This window comes from Scardinius erythrophthalmus (assembly GCF_964197995.2).
Source record: "Scardinius erythrophthalmus genome assembly, chromosome: 1".
Lineage (NCBI taxonomy): Eukaryota > Metazoa > Chordata > Actinopteri > Cypriniformes > Leuciscidae > Scardinius > Scardinius erythrophthalmus.
In genome coordinates, this window is record NC_138221.1 from 67020666 (window position 1) to 67036499 (window position 15834).

Sequence of the window (15834 nt, forward strand, 5' to 3'; positions counted from 1 at the left end):
ACATATTCATAATCATTAATTTTGGTTCTTAAAATCGGTTCTTTGTGACAGCTTTTAGGTGCTTTATTGGCAGCGCCACCCTTACATCGCATCAGCACCGTAAACATGGAGATTTTTTTCTTTTGGGGGACTTTTTGTTTGTGTTCAGGCTTTCTCAGTTGTCTTTAGGCGCGATATTACGAGTACCCTGCTAATAAAATTGCAAGTAAGCCTACACATTGGATTCACGTTTATTATTAGCCTATATTTAATTATTTTTTATATATTTTTTTATATTTTGTTGTATTTATCCGCCGCACCTTAAAGGCCGGTCCGTGAAAATATTGTCTGATATTAAACCGGTCCGTGGCGCAAAAAAGGTTGGGGACCGCTGTCCTAGACAACAACAAGGACTAATGTTAGAATTATATTCTCTTGAATTTTGATATGGCCGACACACGACCAAAGAGACGACGTTCCAATGAACAAGTAGCAAAGAAGAGGGCAAAGGACAAGGAATGCACAACGTCCCGAATTGGTTGGTTTCACGTGACGTCACGCTGCTGCATCGCGAGAACGCGAAATTCAGATGGAGGGCAGGAAGTGAAATAGCTGAGGAGCTGCCGTCTGAAAAATGCCAATGTTTAGTGTAGTTTACGGCAGCTCCAATCGTTCTAATCGAGAAAAGGGAAATTGTTTTTATAGAATATCGAAAAATTGTCACTCATAAAGGTGAGAAATGTAAAAAGCTCACAGAGCAACGCCGTAAAAAGTGGATTTTTAACGTACGTCTGCGGTCGGGAGGAGCAGAGTCTGTAACGTTAATGCCCGTGTCTGCAGTGACCACTTCGTCGGAAGTATGTTAGCTAGCCTACGTGTTTTTTGTGTCTGTGTTTATATAGCATTAGGTTGTCGTTAAATGCTCATTTACTTAGTTATGATTATTAAGTTACCGGTAGTCTAATATGGACTTCATTGGGACTTTTTAGGATGCTCTAGCGCTTTGGGTTACGTTGAGTCGCGCTCAATTACGGGCAAAACAAGCGAAACAAAATATAAGATAAGATGACAAATAGATAAATAACAGCAGCAGGATTGCACTGTCTGTGTGCTCTCGTGCATCAATCGGAGTGTCTGGTAACGTTAGAAGTAAACAGTGAGAGATCTTGTGGCAGGTGCGACGCTATAGCCTGTGAGGCGGGAGCCACGAGACGTGCTCCATTACGGGCAAAACAAGCGAATAAAATATGTTCACTAAATCCTTGTATCTATTTCTTGAAACTGGTTCTAAATTCGTACAATACGGACTCTCCGCAACGGTTTCCTCCATAGACGTATTCTCCATGTTTACTTCCTGCCCTCCATCTGAAATCACCCCGCATTCGTGCGTCATCATAATCACGTGACTGAAACCCAGCTATTTACACCGGAAAAGCCTTAGACTCCTTCATGACTGTTTCAGGAAGCATGGAAGGGAGGGGAAGGGGACGGGATGAGGAGGAGGAAGGGTCCCTCCATTTTGTTTGACAATACTTCGAACATCAACAAGAAGTGACGTCACCCAACATCCCACCTTTAATTTAAGTTGATTAATGTTTTGTTGTTTTTTTCCACAGTAAATGCAGATAAATATCAAACATTTAATTTACATATTTTTTATTTAATTATTAAAAAAAACCCGCCCCCAGTCTGAGAACCACTAACTTGCAATAATTAACCATGTATTAGTTTTTTCTGAAGTATTGATAATTGTGAAATTTCACTGACATTTAAAATGACTCATATCATGAAATAAGACTTTGATCATATCACCCACCTATAATCATGTTAAATAACCGTAATTTCCATATTGAGCAAAATAATCGTGATTATGATTTTTGCCATAATCAAGCAGCCCTAGTAATACAATTAGAAACATTCTATAAACCCTCTGCACACAAAAGTATCATTTCTAAATCATAATTACAAACAGAGCATTAAAATCTATGTATTAATGTAAAATAGTGTAAACGTAATTTTATTAACGGTGAATTAGTCAATTCATTGTTATAAGCTGACTTTCAATGTTGTTGCTTTTTGTCAGTTATATATATATTTTCATATAAGTAAGAATCATAACTACTATTTGTGTGAGTCGTTGATGTTTGTTTGATATTTTTAGTTACTTTAGAGTATTTTAACTGGAACGGACCACTAGTGGAAACTTTTTCACTTTATTTACATTTAATGCAAGTTCAGTGTCAGACTTTATTTTTACTTCTGTTGTTGCTTGCTTTCACTTCAGCAATAAAATCATATGTCTCTTTTATCAAAAGAGGCCAGTAGTCCAAAGCACTCATGAATTAAAATCCTACAAGTTTTTAAATCACCAAATGGAGTTTGAATGTCACCTAGTGGCCATATTGGCTACTGCGCCTAAAACTCCCAGAGCATATTGATAGTTTGAGACAAATTTGGAAGACAACTTGGTTGGATTTACCGCTTTGACTTGCAGTTTTAGGTGCCCAGGCAGAGGTTTTATATTAATAGAAAAGATAAATCAATGTGAAGCAGCAGATTAAGTTCAGCAACTAGGGCTGCACGATATTGAAGAAAAATGCGATATGCGATAACTCATTAAATAATAATAATGCGATATTCAATATGCGATACGATAATGCTTAAAATAAACTTAAATTATCCTTAAAGTATATTTAAAATTATATAACCTATATGTGTTTCACATTCTTTTTCCCCCTACAGCTTCTGAAAGTGAACAGCAGTGTTTTACTGTAGCATAAGAAGTGTTATTTTAACATCAGTGTAAACCACGGGGTTTAGGGGTTCAGGTTATCCTACATTAGGTTTATTAAACAACAGAAACTGAATAATCAAATGTTAAAATAAAACACTGCTTAGTTTTCACTGTATGAATTAAATATACTGATTCTTATTAAAGCTACAAAAGTTATTCAGCCAAGAGCAGCGAGTGATTTTCTCTCTGTCTTTTGGTCATGACCCCAGTTATTGCAAGCCATTGCGATATGCATCGCGATATATACATTTGCGATATTTCGATATATTGAGCAGCCCTATCAGCAACCATTTAAGTTTGGATATGTAGTTATCTGGATTCTAAGACTATCATCTATAAATATATTAAATTTGGATACATATTTATATAGCCTTTTTACCCTTTATTTTAACAATTATTTGTGCAACCATACACACACTTGTTTTTGTGTGTTATTGCCAGTGTAGTAGCCTAGTTTTTAGGGGCGAATAATATAATATAATATAATATAATATAATATAATATAATATAATATAATATAATATAATATAATATAATATAATATAATATAATATAATATAATATAATAAGCACCAGCAGAATCTGGACCGGCCCTGAACTTCATGATACTCACACAGGGTCAGAGGTCACAGCAGGTCCATTACTGAGATCAGGGGTATTATGCATGGAGTTGTTACTCTTCATGGACACACAGCTGAATCCTGAAGATGGTCCATCACTGAGATCAGGGGTATTATGCATGGAGTTGTTACTCTTCATGGACACACAGCTGGATACTGAAGATGGTCCATCACTGAGATCAGGGGTATTATGCATGGAGTTGTTACTCTTCATGGACACACAGCTGGATACTGAAGATGGTCCATCACTGAGATCAGGGGTATTATGCATGGAGTTGTTACTCTTCATGGACACACAGCTGGATACTGAAGATGGTCCATCACTGAGATCAGGGGTATTATGCATGGAGTTGTTACTCTTCATGGACACACAGCTGGATACTGAAGATGGTCCATCACTGAGATCAGGGGTATTATGCATGGAGTTGTTACTCTTCATGGACACACAGCTGGATACTGAAGATGGTCCATCACTGAGATCAGGGGTATTATGCATGGAGTTGTTACTCTTCATGGACACACAGCTGGATACTGAAGATGGTCCATCACTGAGATCAGGGGTATTATGCATGGAGTTGTTGCTCTTCATGGACACACAGCTGAATCCTGAAGATGGTCCATCACTGAGATCAGGGGTATTATGCATGGAGTTGTTACTCTTCATGGACACACAGCTGAATCCTGAAGATGGTCCATCACTGAGATCAGGGGTATTATGCATGGAGATGTTACTCTTCATGGACACACAGCTGAATCCTGAAGATGGTCCATCACTGAGATCAGGGGTATTATGCATGGAGTTGTTACTCTTCATGGACACACAGCTGGATACTGAAGATGGTCCATCACTGAGATCAGGGGGATTACCCATGGAGATGTTACTCTTCATGGACACACAGCTGGATACTGAAGATGGTCCATCACTGAGATCAGGGGGATTACCCATGGAGATGTTACTCTTCATGGACACACAGCTGGATACTGAAGATGGTCCATCACTGAGATCAGGGGGATTACCCATGGAGATGTTACTCTTCATGGACACACAGCTGGATACTGAAGATGGTCCATCACTGAGATCAGGGGGATTACCCATGGAGATGTTACTCTTCATGGACACACAGCTGGATACTGGAGATGCTGCTCTCTGAGTGTGAACAGACGCCTCCTCCTCTCTCTCCTCACACACACTCATTTTACAGGTACGTTTCTCCTCTTCCTCCTTGATGTGACACTTTATTTAAAGGCCTGTATGTGGACACAGAAAACATGCACAAAACACAATTTAATTTTGACACATTTTATTTAAGTGGCATTTAATTAATTTTAACTTAACGTCAACAGTTTTTCTCCAGTTAATAGTGTTTGTTTGTAGAGCAACATGTCCAAGAGGTCCTCGCTGCAGCCTGTAGCACGATGACGTAGCTGGATAAGATCTAACACGTACTGGACGCTGTTACACGCATGCGCGCTGGTGTGTTTTGGTGATGTCATATATGCATGCGCACTAGTAGATTGTGATTGGTGTTGTCAACTGGAGTGCATTCCCCAGTGACTACAAGGAGATGTATTGAGAGCCATATAAACAGACCAGTTGCCTTTGTTGTGGGGACTTATTTAAAGACTTCCCGCCAGGCTATACTGGAGATGGAAAGGAATACTTTGTGCATTTTACTCGACCAAAGACTTTGAAGGTTACTGCTCAGCAGACTGCTTTATCTGTGACGGCAATCACTATAGCCCCAAGGACAACTATTTATAAAGTTAAATATTAAATGGCCACTTGAGTGACAACTGCTTGATCTGACTGCTGTGATCAGTTTGTATATTAAACTTAAATTCAGGTTGTTGTTGTTGTTGTTGTTTTTTAAATGTACGTACATGTCTTGCAGACACTGAACAGCAAATTAAGAGGAACCTTATGTACAGATCACTGTGGAAAAATGAGCCATTAAAGAAGGAACTCTTACCAGACAAAATATCATTAAGCACTTTTTTTATGTTTGACATCTGACAAGATTTCTTTTCTTGATACTGTTATTATTTTTGCATTTTCCCTTGAATGTGTACTGGTGTTTCTTATTGTATTGTACCATTAGGATTAAAATTACAGAGACAATTACTTCCACTCATTTTTGCTTCCACTCAACAGCAAATATGACCTGAATAAAGTAAAATGACTTAATTTTAAAATGTTATATATATATACACGCATTTAAAAAAAAAAAATACTTGCGGTGACGACATGCTATTAATCCATCAAATTTAGGTTTAAAATCATGTGATTTAAAATGTTGTAAAATTAACTATTTTGCATGTATATAGAGAGAAACTAGGATAACTTGCATCACATTTATGTAAATAATTACTTATTCATCAATAATTACTTATTGCTATTTATTAGTACTACTACTACACAGGTTAGAACATCATTTCAATACAATATTGAGCATACATGTCACTTAAGAAATAACACACCGCATTCTACATTAGAATTCAACCAACCATTTGTAATAATCAACAACACTATATGAGAACTGAACTGAGCTGGACGATGACATTACGGTTTTCTCCAGAATGGCTATATAGATTAATTAACGTTAACTGAATTAATAACTTTTTTACAGAAATGAATAAACACTGGACTTACTTAAGATGGATTATGACACTATTTTGTTGTAGATCTGCCGAGACAAACTTTGTTGCATTATTTTCCTATTATCCCTGTAAAGCTGCTTTGAAACAATCTGTATTGTAAAAAGCGCTATATAATATAACTGTGACTAAGTGAGAATTGTGACGAAGGCACTTGATCACGTATTGTTATTTTACAGTTGGATGTGCAGGTGCCACCTAAAGCACAAGAGACTGAAATCGGCAACGTTTTTATCGTCTCAAATGGGCACATGAAAGAGCATAATTTCAAAACATTAATTTACATGCATCCGGATTAAAACACAATGTAGTGTTGAGGACACTTCCAATCTCCCCAGGGACAACTAAATGAGGTGCAAACCATCTCTTCTCTTGTGAGAATAATTTATTTTAAATTAATTAAATATTTCATTCCTTTTTTGTACTCTTCTCTCATGAAGGAACCACTGATAGTCAAAGACCTCAGGAGCGCAGTTGGATGGCTGAGGAAAAATCTGGCACTCATTCAGGGGTTTTGTGGAAGAGCCGAGGTATCTGAACTTAAAGAAGGAAGAGCAGGAAAAGGCCCTTCTTAAACTTGATCAGGCGGAAATGAGAGATAATCTAGAACTGGCCAAAGAGCCTTTCATGTTTCGGTTCCAGTTTAAAGACATGGAAGTTTTTCTATGCAAGTGTTGTGATGAAAGGCGCCTCAGGATTAACTCCATTTGTACGAAGTTTTGATTTAGTTTATGTATTTTTCTCTTGAGAATTATTGTTAAATATGTGCCTGCATAACTTTCATAAGATTTATTTTCTTTGGTTTGATTTTGTTTTATATAATTTATTTATTATTTAGTTCTATTTTGTATTACTATTATTTATTTGGAGCAGGTACAGCTAGTGTGTGATTCTTTTGATATTTCAGAGAAAAAAAACTAATTTTATTTAAATTAATCATTTTTGTTTTTTCAGTCCATCATATAATTGTTGTGTATTTTCTATGAAAAAATGGTTGGTTGAGATTTAAAAATTATTTTCAATTAAATCAAATGTTCAAACGCTCAAGCTTTGTTTTCATTGTATTATTTTTTTTTTCTTTGTTTTAAGCTTTGTTCAATTATATTGTTAATCATTTGACTTAAGTATAATTTTAACTTTTAAAAAACTATTAACATTTGTTAATAGTAGGCTAGTAACGTTATATTGTCTTTTGTTAATAGGACAAAACATAATTCTTATCTTTTATACTATTTGATTATATATATATATATATATATATATATATATATATATATATATATATATATATATATATATATATATATATATATATATATATATATGGGCCATTCTACAGAATTGGTGCAAAGTCAGAGTTGGAAACATCTTGAATTTTTTTTGTTTTTTCCCACAAATTTTGCATGTATGCAAATTGTATAATATCCAAGGTACGCTTTTCTAGTAATTGTGCAGTTAATTCTCATATTGTATTTTCAGAAAATGCTGGAATATTTTCCTTCTCCCCAAATTTGTCACTACCGAAACACAATATTAAATAATTTATTAAGAAGGCTTATAATGACCTATTAAGATTTTGTTTACATCTACCTTATAAATATATATTTTTTCTATTTTTAAAAAATATTTTTACTGGTGAAATCAATAAAGATTATAATTTTAATAATATTTTAAGTGTGATTTATGAGATTTGTTGTATTTTGAACCCAATCTTTCTTTGTAGAAGGCATAAAGTTTATCGTACTGATTTCAAAGTTAAGGATTCATTAGTTTGAATATGCATTGAACCAAACATTATCATAACATCTTAGTTGATAATTCAATATACTTTATTTTTGACAAAACATCCCATGTTACGGTAGTGACTGCACATTTTTGGTAGTGACAGTAATGTTTTGGTAGTGACCACAATACTTAGTTTGCCATGGCTGAATCAGACTGTCCACATTTTATGTTAATATAAATAAATAACTATGATGCACATATGCAGTCAGTACATATAGCAGACACACATCTGACAGTAAATATCTTATAAGAACACCTAGAGCTATTCTATACTTTGGGTCTTGAGGTGCAAGTGAGAAGAGGTATGCTCATAGATTTTTCTTCCCAAAAAAACAACAACTTACAATGTAGACTCAGAACCACTTTGTTTTATTTGCACATTTTCAACATTTTGTTTATGAGTCATTCAGATAAATCTCCAGAACCACTGAACTGTGTGTGTGTGTGTGTGTGTGTGTGTGTGTGTGTGTGTGTGTGTGTGTGTGTGTGTGTGTGTGTGTGTGTGTGTGTGTGTGTGTGTGTGTGTGTGTGTGTGTGTGTGTGTGTGTACATAAAACATTAATTTCAGAATAATTTTCCTCATTCAGATAAATCTCCAGAACCACTGAAGTGTGTGTGTGTGTGTGTGTGTGTGTGTGTGTGTGTGTGTGTGTGTGTGTGTGTGTGTGTGTACTGGTGTCTGATCACCCTCACTGGAAGTGCTAGGTGGTGTGGAAGCCCTGCAAAATGTCTCCACCTCTTTTTGTCTTTTCACCATCATCCTGTGTCTTTTCCTCCATGCTTTTCTGACATCTCTTTGCTCCCTGTCAGGTAATTCACTGATACTCTTCAACTTTCCTTCTTCCCTTCGTTTCTTATTTCTTTCTCTTTCTTTCCTTAAGTATTCCTCGTACTTCACTGGGTCTTCCCTCAACCTTTGTTTGTATTCTCTCTGTCTCTCTGTTGTAGTTTTTCTATTTTTTTTAGGCATGTTGGTGTTTTATGTCATTCTCCCTGTCAAGTTAATCATATAAATTAACATTACTGACAACAACCTTACACCTAAGGTAGTATCATGGACTGCAACCTTAAGTAATTGTAACCTCATTACATTACAGAATTTTAACAGAATATTGCATACTAAAACACTACTAAAACATACTACAGTAGTAATTATTTGCATAACTGTACTAAAATGTAGTTTATTCCTCCAAATAAAGGATTATGTGTTCCCTTTTGTCACTACCAAAACAATGTCACAACCGAAACTTCAAGAAAATGTTTCGGTTGTGACTGTTTTGGTAGTGACAATTTTAGATACTTTTGAGCCTAGCTCGAAGATGCTAATCAGCACATGGTTAGCAATCACTGGTCAGAACAGTTGAACACATATAACAACTAAATTTTATGGAATAACATCCCAAAAAAAATTCTCAATAGCAGAAAAAATGAGTTTGGTAGTGACATTCCTTAAAGTTACACACAGATTTTTAGACTTTAGAACACATTTACTTCAAAATGATGGGATCAATCTACTCACCATATAGCACATGAGAGAGAGGGACACAGGAATATTTCCTGATCAAAAATGTAGGAGTGTGGTTAAAATCAGTCTCAGCCAATGGACTACAACATTCACTGTTTTGGTAGTGACATGAAAATGCGGGACATGTTTTTTTTGATAAAGTTTCATGATTTAAAAATAAAATATAAAATAAATATTTTTTTTAACTTAATTTAAAAAAAAAAAAAAAAAAAATTTTTAAAACAAGAATGGAAAAATTTGCAAAAAATTTTTCAATATCATTTTCACAAGTTGAAATTTAGGGGTTAGGGTTTGGGACAGCCACCTCCTAATTGAAAGTAGCCCATAAATTATGATTTTATATATATAAAGCTTACTGATATCTTAAATATTATTGTGGGTTTCAATAGATAATTGAAGGATCTTAGTAAACATCTAAGATTTTAATAATTAAATGCTTTTCAAATGTGTTTTTTGGATGAGGGACAGCAGTTTGCACCAATTCTGTAGAATGGCCCATATATATATATATATATATATATATATATATATATTCTTTTCAATTAAATCGTTTTAAAACAATCTTTATAATAACTTTGTTTTAAACTTTGAAACGTTCCAAAACATGGAAATAGCGCAAAGCCTTGCTTCGCCCACTTCCGGCACAGGCTGGCGCTGTCGTCCTCACTGATATCTATGCTCACACTGCTATGAGGTATGGTTCTGCAGTGAGACCTTATCTCAACATGTCGGCCACACTTTCAAACACAGCGTTTAAACACTGGATTCACCTTCAGTTTAATGACACTGCTGAACTCTTGCAGGTGTTTTTCACAATCCGTTTTTCGTCTCGCATTAAGCAAACATGATGTTATTGGTATGCGTTTATCCTACGGCCACACTTCCGTTCCCCAGTCTTACTGCGTCACTGAACACGCATTACAATATTATGAAAAATAATAAAATACGTATTTAAAGTCAACCTAAGATTTCAACATTAAAATAATATTCTCCTGTTAAAGGAAAAAGTAAGTGCAAGTTTAACCATTTTCGGCCATTTTATGAGTGTTACAGTTGACGTGTCGTGAAGGAAGTTAGGCCTAGATAAGAAAGCAACTTCCAACTTTATCATGTGTTGAGTTTGAGTTCGTCATAAGGTCGATTTAGACGCAAATACTCGATCGATATTAGAGCTATGAAAAGTTTAACGAACTTACTGTCACATGTGAAGCGAGTGCTGATTTTCTATCTTCCGAAATGGCGTACGTCTTTACAGTCATCAACTGCTTTCGGTTTCACTTACGGGTAAACACCCAGCAGCAGCTCCTCCTTCTCCTCGAATGGATTCTTTTCACACTTCCGGCTTTGGCTAGCCGGTTAAAACCTATTTTTTACAGTCTATGGTTAAAACCAGACCCTTCTCAGTTGAAACTGAATGAAGAGAGAATTAAAATTCGCCGGAAGTAGTCTGGGTTTTCCCATTTTTTTTCGTATTGCACTATGGAATGCCAAAGCTGCCAATATAAAAAAAATAAAAAAACATAAATAAATATACAAATAAATGTAAAAAAATTAAAAAATTAAAAATGAATAAATAAATATAAATAGAAAAGCAAAAAAACGAAAATAAATAATTATTTATACATTTATTTCCTTATTTATGTATATATTTATTTTTTTTCCATATTTATTTATTTATACGTTTATTCATTTATACATTTATTCATTTATACATTTATTTATTTTTACATTTATTTATTTCTACATTTATGTATTTCTACATTTATTTATTTCTTCATTTATTTCTTCCTGCGTAGGGTAATGAGGAGGGGGTGGTTTACCTCAGACATAGCAATCGAGCTCAGAGTAAGCGAAGGCGAAGGGTTGAGGAGGCCACAGTGACACCCTGTGGCGAAATACAATAAGTATAGCTCACTGACGTTGATGCGGTCTGTGACTGCGAGGTATATATATCCTATAGGAACGTTCCCTGCAGGTTATTTTTAGGTTTTATTTTTACAACCTAAAGAGAACAACGTTCCCTGCAGGTTATTATTTTATAACCTAAAGAGAACCTTCCCAGAACGTTTCCTGCAGGTTATTATTATAACCTAAAGAGAACGTTCTGGGAACATTCTCTGCAGGTTATTATTTTAATATCATACGTTCGCAATACCTACATGATATGGCATAAATCCAGCAAAAAGCGCTCCCTAGTGGTTTATATCTCGTAGAAAACACTTGTGCTGAATATTATTACACCTATTTCTAAACATTTTGTTAACAATTAAATATTAAATATGCCTATAATGCATCCATAAAAACATTAAACATCACAGTAGTTTAAACACCGAAACAACAGCACTTAAATAGCCTAATAACTGCATATTAATATATTCACATACTGTATATGTGAAGCACTGTTAAATATATTGAAATACATTTTGTATATTTGAAATACATTTAAAAAAGACTTAGTTACAACATATAAAAATTTGTGTATGAGAAAATATGTTTAAAATTATATCATGTAGTTTTTGCTATTTTGTTTCTACACAGCGTTTACCATTTCTAAAGGTAGGCCAGAGACAATTTATATAAGAGACATGCCACTTCCTTAATCCTCAATAAAACCCGTAACGGCAAAGATGGCGGTTGTATGCACATGTCCCGCCCCTCCCGCTGGTAAGCCAATCATCTGCTTTTAAAAGTCAAGCCAGGAAACATTTAAGCCTATCGTCTGGTTTCACTGGCGCATGCGCACAGTTGAGGTTTTGCGACAGCGGAGAGAGAGAGAGCGCCCCGGTCGCGCGTGCGCTCTCTCTCTCTCTCTCTCTCTCTCTCTCTCTCTCTCTCTCTCTCTCTCTCTCTCTCTCTCTCTCTCTCTCTCTCTCTCTCTCTCTCTCTCTCCTCAGAGCCAGGCAAAAGTGTAAACAAGACTTCACCGTCTCCAAATTAAGCGCTGTCTTGCTCTCTCTCCCGCACGCATATTAATCAAAATAAAACGACATTATGGTAAAAGGTCGGAAGACCAAATTTTTTCCTGAATTACCGCTGGGTGTGATTTGTGCTAAAATACGTTGCCTTATCTTCTCTGAAATGCATTCCGCACATTCAGCTGACATAAAATTACTCTCTAAATAAACGAAAAAACCTATCCAGTGATGTAATGTTTTCTGTGTTGACACTAACCTTGTGGGATGTCCATGTCCTAACTGTTGGGATAATCACACAACCGTATGACAAGTCCAATTCGCGAACTAATGCTCAGCCTCCCTGGGAAAGTCTATGCCAGGGTACTGGAGAGGAGAATCCGGCCGATAGTAGAACCTCGGATTCAGGAGGAACAGTGTGGTTTTCGTCCCGGTCGTGGAACACTGGACCAGCTCCATACCCTCTACAGGGTGCTGGAGGGCTGATGGGAGTTTGCCCAACCAATCTACATGTGCTTTGTGGATTTGGAGAAGGCATTCGACTGTGTCCCTCGCGGCGGCCTGTGGAGGGTGCTCCGGGAGTATGGGGTCCGGGGCCCTTTGCTAAGGGCTATCCCGTCCCTGTACGACCGGAGCAGGAGCTTGGTTCGTATTGCCAGCAGTAAGTCAGACTTGTTCCCGGTGCGTGTTGGACTCCGGCAGGGCTGCCCTTTGTCGCCGGTTCTGTTCATAATTTTTATGGACAGAATTTCTAGGCGCAGCCAGGGGCCGGAGGGGGTCGGGTTTGGGGACCACACGATTTCATCTCTGCTCTTTGCGGATGATGTTGTCGTGTTGGCCTCATCAGACCAGGACCTCCAGCATGCACTGGGACGGTTTGCAGCCGAGTGTGAAGCGGCTGGGATGAAAATCAGCACCTCCAAGTCCGAGGCCATGGTTCTCAGTCGGAAAAGGGTGGCTTGCTCGCTTCAGGTTGGTGGAGAGCTCCTGCCTCAAGTGGAGGAGTTCAAGTATCTTGGGGTCTTGTTCACGAGTGAGGGAAGGATGGAACGGGAGATTGACAGGCGGATCGGTGCAGCTTCTGCAGTAATGCGGTCCCTGTACCGGTCTGTCGTGGTAAAGAAGGAGCTGAGCCGCAAGGCGAAGCTCTCGATTTACCAGTCAATCTACGTTCCTACTCTCACCTATGGTCATGAGCTGTGGGTCATGACCGAAAGGACAAGATCCCGGATACAAGCGGCCGAAATGAGCTTTCTCCGCAGGGTGGCTGGGCGATCCCTTAGAGATAGGGTGAGAAGCTCGGTCACTCGGGAGGAGCTCAGAGTAGAGCCGCTGCTCCTCCACATCGAGAGGGGTCAGTTGAGGTGGCTCGGGCATCTTTTCCGGATGCCTCCTGGACGCCTTCCCGGGAAGGTGTTCCGGGCATGTCCCACCGGGAGGAGACCCCGGGGAAGACCTAGGACACGCTGGAGAGACTATGTCTCCCGGCTGGCCTGGGAACGCCTCGGTGTCCCCCCGGAAGAGCTGGAGGAAGTGTCTAGGGAGAGGGAAGTCTGGGCATCCCTGCTTAGACTGCTGCCCCCGCGACCCGGCCCCGGATAAGCGGTAGAAGATGGATGGATGGATGGATGGATGGATGACTCTTTTGAACCGATTCATGTAAATGAATAGTTAAAACAACTTATCTATACAATACATTGTTATTACTGATAAAGTGCAAACCTGCTTATATTTAAATAATGGAGAACAATATTGACATGGATTATTGCACAACACCGGCATTCTGGATAGAGACGTAAATGAAGTTGGTGTCGTAAACTCTTGTGCATGCGTAGTAAAGTATAACCTGTGGGGAAAAAGGCATTTGAAACCTTATTTTGGGGCAAAGTCATCAAACTTTTTCAGCGATTTTTATCATATTTTACTGCTGTTTCTATACATGCAGTTTTTATGTCCCGGTGACCAGTGAAAGTGCAGTTCTGACTCTCTGCCCATTCATTTAGATGGTCTTGTTAGTCCGAAATAGCTGCCCGGAGGCGTTGCCAAGATGGCGACCGAGTGGCACGACTTGCCTAAAAGGACTTTGGGTAGGCCTATTACATTATAATGTAGCCTATATAAATAACTTCAAACATTGGTTTACATTTTCAATGCTTTCATATTCTCATTCCATTTACAGTTTGCGATGGCCACAGACCTATCCACTTAATAATGTAGGCTATCAAGTTTCAGGATATTTTAGCTGATTATCAAATAATTCACTCCATCAATTCAAAATTAATGTATTATGTATAATGTATCTCGCATTAAGCAAATATGATATTATTGTTATGTGTTTATCCTATGGCCACTCTATTTCCCCAGTCTTACTGCGTCACTGAATACGCATTACAATATTATAAACAGTAATTAAATACGTATTTAAAGTCAACCGAAGATTTCAACATTAAAATAATATTCTCCTGTTAAAGGAAAAAGTAAGTGCAAGTTTAACCATTTTCGGCCATTTTATGAGTGTTACAGTTGACGTGTCGTGAAGTAGCGAAAGTAACTTTCAACTTTATCATGTGTTTGTGTTTTAGTTCGGCATAATGTCTGTTTAGACGCAAATACTCTATCGATATTACAGCTATGAAAAATGTATGCTGTGCTGATTTTCGATCTTCCGAAATGGCGTCTTTAGAGTCATCGACTGCTTTCGACTTCACTGTGAGACGGGTAAACATCCAGCAGCTCCTCCTAAAATTGATTTTTTTCACACTTCCGGCTTTGGTCAGGACGGACTGAGGCTAAAAAACAGCCCTGGACTTTCTCCCAAATAGGCCCATCATCCGGCCATTCGCCCCTAGCCGTGTGCGACAGACACTAGCCAGGATGTCCTGATACTAGGGGAGAGCGGGGCACAACCTAACGCTTTTTGACCTTCTCAGTTTGTGTAAATTATGGTTCAGAGTATTAACGCTTTTTGACCTTCTCAGTTTGTGTAAATTATGGTTCAGAGTATTTATTTTTTTCCACATTAATTTCCCACATGTCTACTACAATTATGTGGTTTTGTTTTATTAATACAGTATATACTTTTTTCTTGACATACTCCGAAAGAATGGAAGTGAAATGTGACAACATGCCCCATAGGTGGGGTACATTGTAACATGTGCAGGGGCACATTGTAACATGACCATATGACAGCTTAAAAAGTTATCTGATCTAATTAAAAAAATATACAAAACAAACTAAAATATTTTCTAAATAAAATACAATTAAAAAACTTTTTCATATAAAATAATGGCAATTTTTAATAATTAAATATAAACTAATTTTTGAGTTTTGACTACGAACACATGAAAACACAGCTAGACAACATAGTTCAAAACAAATAAATAATTAGTAATTTCTGAACATTGACTCTCATTCACCTTTATTCACCTTTTTCTCACGTTTTCCCAATAAAATTAATAAAAGTATAGAATATAATAGCATATTTCTAATAGGGGCACATTGTAACGCAGTGTTACAACATGCCCCCGCCTGCACAACTGGGATTTAAACCCTGCTAGTGTCTTC

The 15834-nt window shown here is 37.2% G+C and overlaps 1 protein-coding gene across 2 annotated transcripts in view; it reads right to left on the reverse strand.

Moving 5' to 3' along the window:
* The window catches only part of LOC308687953 (protein NLRC3-like), a 79424-nt gene extending 68787 nt beyond the window's left edge, over positions 1-10637 (reverse strand). For both annotated transcript variants that reach the window (XM_081360771.1, XM_081360772.1), the window contains exons 1-2: positions 10555-10637; positions 3387-4641 (exon numbers count right to left, since the gene is read on the reverse strand). In XM_081360771.1, the coding sequence (XP_081216897.1) occupies positions 3387-4588 (1202 nt within the window). In that variant the 5' untranslated portion in view covers positions 4589-4641; positions 10555-10637. The remainder of the gene's footprint in view (positions 1-3386; positions 4642-10554) is intronic.
* Positions 10638-15834: the final 5197 nt, after the last annotated feature.